General features: G+C 44.3%; 1 protein-coding gene across 1 annotated transcript in view; it reads left to right on the top strand.

The window, feature by feature from the left end:
• Positions 1-7,783, top strand: part of grm3 (glutamate receptor, metabotropic 3) — a 22,086-nt gene that overhangs the window by 10,139 nt on the left and 4,164 nt on the right. The window contains exons 5-9 of the mRNA XM_010769521.1: positions 5,007-5,249; positions 5,362-5,551; positions 5,749-6,058; positions 6,173-6,366; positions 6,684-6,816. Of these exons, the coding sequence (XP_010767823.1) occupies positions 5,007-5,249; positions 5,362-5,551; positions 5,749-6,058; positions 6,173-6,366; positions 6,684-6,816 (1,070 nt within the window). The remainder of the gene's footprint in view (positions 1-5,006; positions 5,250-5,361; positions 5,552-5,748; positions 6,059-6,172; positions 6,367-6,683; positions 6,817-7,783) is intronic.

Genomic DNA, 7,783 nt, shown 5'->3' with positions numbered 1-7,783 from the left:
GTGTGTGTGTGTGTGTGTGTGTGTGTGTGTGTGTGTGTGTGTGTGCGTGCGTGTGTGTGTGTGCGTGCGTGCGTGCGTGCGTGCGTGCGTGCGTGTGCGTGCGTGCGTGCGTGTGTGTGTGATATGTCTGTGTTAGCAGAGGCGGTGTGCCTTCAGGGCCATATTGAGCAGCAAGCTTACTGCAACGTTTAGATGCTAGAGAACAACCTTCACTCCTTCTCTCCCTCATTTTCTCTCCGCACTCTCTGCCTCTGGCGCTCTCTTTCCGTCTCTTTTTTCTCTCACTCTTCCTCACTCTATCAATCTCTCTATATATCTCTTTCTCTCTCTGTCTACATTCTCTTTCTCACCCAGAAAGTGCCCTACTCTTTTCTACATTCAAAAACAGAACATCCCACTCAGACTTCACAAGGTTTTCTATCCTGCCTCCACCGCCTCTCCCTGCCCATCTGTTTTTCCACTCCTGCACTTTGCTCATCCCTTCATCCATCCTTCACCTTTTTTCAATTGTTTCCTTCATCTAAAGGCTTTCCTCTGTCCACCTATATCTATGCTGCCATCACACCAGTTTTTGCTTTTCTCTCTTGCTATCTCCTCTCTTGTATTCTTCTCCCTCTTCTCCCTTGTCACTTCCCTCCTTTCTTTGCCGTTATCTTGTCTCTCGGCTCATCCTCCCTCCCAGCACCTCCTGCTTTTAGCCTACCGCTTCTTTCTTTTGTCTCATCACCTTTCTTTCAGTCAAGCTGTAGCTCTCTGCTGCTGCACCTTTCCTCCTATACATTTCTTACTCTTGTTCTGGACTTCTTTGGTTCTTTCCTCTGTTCCCCTGAGGCCTGATGGTCCGTGGCCAAGGCAGCGCCTCCGTCCCTGGTGACTAAATCTGCAGGGAGAACAAATATAGCTAATGTGATCTGTCTGTGTGTGTGAGTTTGTGACATGTGAGTGCATCCCTGTGTCCATATCTGTATATGCTCAGGGATGTGTGTCTGTGTCTCTGTGGGGCACAGATGTGTAAGGTCATCAACTCTCTAAGGAAAGAAAAAGAGGGACAAGAAAGGTTGATCACACCATTAGCATGCAGAGTAAAGTATATATTTTACCTTAAACAGGTGTGAATTTGAGCAGGCACCTATATGTATTGTTTACTTTGTCAAGCTTCAATCAGGATTCAATCAGGGATTCATCTGAATCGGTGCTTAGAAATACAATTCTCTATTCCTAGCTGATAACTAATCAACAGCCATCGTTTGAATTTGTAGTCACACAAAGAAAAGATTTGCCCTCTCTCTCTCCACTTTCAGATTACTTATTCCTATGTATTCTCCTCAAGCCCCTTTACCTCTACTCTCTCTCCCTGCCTTTACCCATAATCCCCCTTGGGCTTTGCTTTAGCCCGACATGGCCGAAAACATCATTAATTTCACAGCTTCTGAAGGAAAAGCCTGTTTTCACCATGCTTCTAATCAAGCTAGAAGAATAAGGTGTTTCTCGAGTTAGTGGAATTGCTATAAAATGTCTGACAAAAATGAGGGATCTGATAAGGCTGCGTTATAACCACAGTTTGTCTTGCCTAACTTTTATTTTGTTGCTTTATACATTCTGTGGCCCTAGCTCTTTATTTAATGGCATCCACAAAAACTAAGAGTATATTTTGCTTGACAATGCAATGAATCCTCTTAGATAAACAACAAAATCGTCAATTGGTCTGAACAAATGGGCCCTTTGTTTTGTTTATCTAAAAGCTCCATGGTAATGTGTATCCAGTGAACCTACACAATGTGAGTGATTTAGGGATAACGTCACTGAGAAAGAATGCTCCAACGTCGGATGCTGGTGACACATTGCAGGCATTTAAAGTCACTCAAATCAAGTACTGCTAAGGGGGGGGGGCTGCTGTGGGTCTCAGCTGGACTGGACTGGGTCAGTATGGATGAGGTCAGACAGAATCATCAATCAGCACTGTTTCAGGGCGGAAGTGTGTTACAGTATTACAGTACAGAGTTAACACACCACAAGAAAGCCCACAAGCTGCTATTAGGAAGCAGTCACCACCTTCCATTCTTAAATGATGAAATGTGTTCAGTTCACGATTCATCAAAGTTACATCAGACAGGAATACGCTGCAGAAATGTAGCTGAGGGACACACTTCCTTTCAGCTGCTCTACCCACCGTCCATTGTGCATTTGAGCAAATTGAAATGCTTTTTAGTCATGCCAGTGGTATGGCTGTATCCATGGCAATGTCAGTCTGTTGGTCCAACACTCATGTTCAAACCGAAATATCAACTGAATGGACTGTCATGTGATTTAATTCAGACATTATGGATCACATTGATTGAATCCTGTTTAATTTGTTTGATTCTTTTGCTTTTCCTGTAGAGCCACCACTAGGTCAAATTCTTCACTTATCCTGTTAAAAATGGTTTTGCTCAGCCATAGAATGACGCCTGCACCTTCAGTGATCTGCTATCTTCCAAGATGGTGTCATGGTATAAAGCTTTTTTCTTGCTGAATGACTTATTTCCCCAAAACGTATGATCACATTTCTGGTTAACAAATGATTTAAAGTGGTACTTTTTCAGGATTCTTTGTGGGCAAAACTCAGTTTTACCCACAAATCCACTGATGGATTAGTAGACAAAATCGTATTATGTGTTAGTCGCCCAAGAATTGCTTTAGTCAAAGACAGCCTTCTTTCTTAATGACTCAAGTTATAAGAACTGTCAGATTTGTTCCAATTTTCTATTTAGTTTTTGACAAATACCTGCAAAACTATTGTTGCCCCCATCAGCCGCAGTTGCACTGTATGTTTAGTTCCTTAAGCAAATGTTGGCAACATGTTAGCAAATATTAAACAGTATATGTGGTAAACTTTAACATTTTGGAATTGTCCAAACGAGTTAGCATGCTCAAGTAAAGCCGTGCATTGCTGCATGGCTGTAGACTCTTCAGCCGCAGAAACTCTCTCATCACATTTTTAAATGTTGGCAGGACAGTGCCGAGGGGAGAGAGAGGTCTCCATCCAAAAAAGGCCTGGGCTGCCTTGCAGTCACCAGAGGAGTCTGGGTGGCCTTCGCCTTTTCTAACTTGCACCCTCATACACTTTTCCTGATAAGCTGCTCTGTCACGTCAGCAAGGTCGCTGGTGTGGTTATAATAAGGAGGAATAACCCGTCTTCTGAGTCTATTGCTCCCTGAATGTGATCTGTTAGAGTGAATCCAAGGACAACACGTTGCCATCAAATGGGTCTGTAGGCTAATGCCGTTATCTCTTTAGTCTGTATTACACGTAATTACCACATATAGCTAATTAGGCTTCAGCACACATCTAAGGTCCTAATAAGGTACCGTTATGATAATTAGCTTGTGGCAAAGTACTTATGTGAGTGTGTATTGGTGTCTAGGAGGAGGAGGGCTCTGCTTGTCTTATTGCTCAGTGTTATTAGCAGACTTTATTATCTGCCAACTTGCAAAATAATGGATTCATATCTCTTCTTCGTCTGAAGATATTATCACCATCTTATTGAAATCATTTTCATTTAGCTGTCACCTAAACATTTAGCCCCCAAATCCAAAGAAGACTTGACACATAGAATTTCCTGTGACAGAGAGAGAGGAGAAGATAGAGGGTTGTGCTGTCTCTGTGATTTATGGATTTCATAAACCCTAACCCCCTCTGCTGCCATCTGACAAGCCATTCTTCTCTGAACACACTGAGCTTTCACAACAATAGCACAGCTTTAGCCTTTGTCAGGGTTGCATGCAGGCACACACACGCACACACACATGCACACACACTATTAACAGCAGGGTCAGATATTTGGTACTGTCAGCACAACCTCCCACAGCGCTCAGAGCAATACCTTAAACCATCACACTGTAAAGTAAAATCTAATGGAGCTTCCACAGGCGTGTGTGCGCGTACATCCTCACACACACAAACCCAATCTGTATTTTGATTCATTCCACTGATCCCAGGCTGTTCGCTTGGCTAGTGATTTCTTCAGTTACCCAGTGACACAGAGATATGAGGAAGGCAGCACAGTGTCATCAATGCTGCTGTGCAGTGAAGACCGAGAGCCTTGTTATACGTAGAAGAGTGATGCTTTATAAACCCAGTGTACGGTGCACTATCCCCAGCCACATCATCATTTGACAGGGGAGGCAGCAGCGTATAACACCCAGCGCTGTACAGTGTGTCAGCAGCATGGAGTTGATTGCTCCGCTGTAAAGCCAGAAGTGGCACTGTAGGAGTGACATACACTTGTCTGTGTCAGAAAGACCAAATGTCAGCACTGTCTGGTCCAACACTGCCTGCAGCACATCAATAAGTTATTTTTTTTAACCAGTCCATGCCCGCTTTCCTCCTTGGTTTTTGCTTTGTTTTTTAATGGTTTCAGCATCCTGCCAATTTTACAATCTCTTCTATTCCCACATCCTCAGGGTAGATGGTAATCCTTTCATAAAAACTTGTATACAAACCAATTTGGCAGTTTCAGCAGTGTACCTCCCTCACATAATAGACCCAGAGGCTAATTCTATCAATGTGTGGGTAGCCATAGCACTGACCAGGGATTCAGTCTTCTGCCTTCATGCCTATCTGACTTTATAGGCAGTTTATTAATTATGTATTTGGTCATAAACATTGTGGGATCGGATTTTTGACTAGTGTTCTTGGCCCTATGTGACCTCAGGGAGTGATGGGGGGCCATTGATACACAGCGACATCACCAAGCATACCAGGCATTTATAGCCTCTTTGCAAATACTATGGTAACTGGCTGGTCTTCAGTAATGAAAACACCATTGTAATGCCCTTCACTGTCTGTTCTGAATTCCTAAGGCTTAACTGACCAAAGCCCATTGTCTCTGTCCTCACTGTTGCTTTTAAGATACATCAATGGGACGTCAATGGGATGATTGTAAGCAATTGTTTAGCTTTAATCTCCTTTTTCCACTCTTCTTATCACTTTCTTTTCCACTCTTTGTATCCTCTCACCCCCTGCAGCCCCTTTCTCTCCTCCTGGCAGTGAAACGGCAGTGAAATTTGATTCCCAGGGGGACGGCGTGGGCCGATACAACATCTTCAGCTACCAGCGCTCTGTCGATCGTTACGGTTACGTGCCGGTAGGTGACTGGGCAGAGAGTCTGACTTTGAGCAACGATCTGATTCACTGGCCAAGAGAAGTGGTGCCCACCTCGCAGTGCAGCGATCCCTGTGAACGCAATGAGATGAAGAAAATGCAGGCAGGTAGGAGACAGAAGTTCAACAGTGTTCTTTTTGTCCGAAATCAAACAGCAGCAGTGGCCTTCGAAAAATCTCAGAGATGTCTCATTCTGCTGTTAATATGGTTGTTTCCCAGGTGAGTACTGCTGCTGGATCTGCACATCCTGTGAGCCTCATGAATACCTGGCTGATGAATTCACCTGCTCGCCCTGTGCCCCTGGCCAGTGGCCCACTGAAGACCTGACGGCCTGTTACGACCTGCCTGAGGACTACATCATGTGGGAAGATGCCTGGGCCATTGGTCCAATTACCATCGCCTGTGTAGGGTGGGTGATAAAGAGCTGTGTGTGTGTGTGTGTGTGTGTGTGTGTGTGTGTGTGTGTGTGTGTGTGTGTGTGTGTGTGTGTGTGTGTGTGTGTGTGTGTGTGTGTGTGTGTGTGTGTGTGGTCTCTGGGAGGGGTGGAGGGCTACACTTGACTGGGCTTCACTGTTTGGCTGAAAAACTCCCCCCCTCTGTCCACAGGTTCTTGTGCACTGGTCTTGTGTTCTGGGTGTTCATCCGACACAATCACCCACCGCTGGTGAAGGCTTCAGGCATAGAGCTGTGTTACATCCTCCTCTCAGGAGTCTTCATGTCCTACGCCATGACATTCCTCTTCTTGGCCAAACCTTCTCCTGCCATCTGTGCCCTCCGGCGCCTAGGCCTGGGCACGTCGTTCGCTGTCTGCTACTCCGCCCTCCTCACCAAAACCAACAGAATAGCCAGGATTTTTAACGGCGTGAAAGACGGAGCGGGGGCAGTGAGACCACGCTTCATTAGCCCGTCCTCTCAGGTGACTGATTGCAGCATAGCATCCATCCATCCATCTGCATCAGTCTGACGGATGGATGGACAGACAAACATTGGATCTTGATGACCTTACCTTCTTCTCCTCCCTTATTTTCAGGTGTTCATCTGTCTAAGTTTAATATCCGTCCAGTTAGTGATGGTGTCAGTTTGGCTGCTGCTGGAAGTCCCCGGGACACGGCGTTTCACGCAACCGGAGCGACGACAGACTGTCATCCTCAAGTGTAACATGCGCGACTCCAGCATGCTGCTGTCACTGGGATACGATGTGCTCCTGGTCATCCTGTGTACTGTGTAAGTGTGTCAGCAGGTTTAATATGCCAGCTTCGTTGCGTGAAAGGATCCAACTAAAGAGCTTTATGTTCTCCATCCTGAGCACTTTGTCAGTACACTTGGTGCCATGTTTTCAAGCACACCTGGAAAATCATTTTACATTTTGTTGATTTAAAACTATAACATTATATGTATACTGGGCTCTTTAATACAAATCACAAAGCAGTTATTCTTAAAATGTTTTGTTCATGGTGAAAATCATTTCAGTTGATTAGATTTAAGTAAGTTGGTTTCTAGGTGGTGCCCATCTAATTAGAAATATGATTCTCTTTCTTTAGGTATGCTTTCAAGACCAGGAAGTGCCCTGAGAACTTCAACGAGGCAAAGTTCATTGGATTCACCATGTACACCACCTGTATAATATGGCTGGCTTTTCTTCCCATCTTCTATGTTACATCCAGCGACTACAGGGTATCTTCTTCATCACACACAATTACTTGTCTATGTCTTTTTGCATTGCATTAATGTATTGACCCTAAATGTTCATGCTACATTCCTAATCTCAAGATTACTAAATAAAACCATAATCTTAAAGGAAAAGATCAACATGTCGGCAATTGTGCCTTCTTGTCAAGATTTAGATGAGAGGATTGATAACAATTAGTCTAGTATAAAGACTGAAAATGGTGGAAACACATTGTTTGACTCTTAACACACAAGCAGGTCCCTTTAACAACTAGAACCTCACAACCACCTTCACAATTAGTTACCAACGACGAATTACATTAACAAAAATACCTTTAGATTCAAAACATATTCAAATCTATGCCCGGGTGTAAATAGCACTGTTTACTATGTATACTTGGGTGCATGTGTCTCTGCCATGCTATACAGTATACAACCAGCGTGTAAATAGCCAATGTGACTATATACACCCAAATGCAAATAGCATGGTTCACTATAGTTACCCGGGTGCAAATGGCACTTTTCACTTCAGTCACCCCGGTGCAAATAACATCTGCCTTAACTTAATTATGTTTGCAGTATTTTGTCCACTCAACATGAAGACAGTGACAACATAGCTGTAGTGGCACCTTAAACAATTTGTAATACTGCTGGCAAATGTCCCAGCGCTGCAGTATTGGCATGACAAACAGACAATCTCCGTCAAACTGCTGACACATGTCCAGGTTTAACAGCAAAGGGGAGTGAGCATTCGCCTGATCCATACAAATCTTGAGCATACACACACACACACACACACACACACACACACACACACACACACACACACACACACACACACACACACACACACGCNGGTTTAACAGCAAAGGGGAGTGAGCATTCGCCTGATCCATACAAATCTTGAGCATACACACACACACACACACACACACACACACACACACACACACACACACACACACACACACAC

Source organism: Notothenia coriiceps, unplaced genomic scaffold (genome assembly GCF_000735185.1).
Source record: "Notothenia coriiceps isolate Sejong01 unplaced genomic scaffold, NC01 NC01_scaffold00007394, whole genome shotgun sequence".
NCBI classification, from domain to species: Eukaryota; Metazoa; Chordata; class Actinopteri; order Perciformes; family Nototheniidae; genus Notothenia; species Notothenia coriiceps.
Note: the sequence above shows the minus strand (reverse complement) of the source record. Positions and strands in the feature narration are given on the sequence as shown.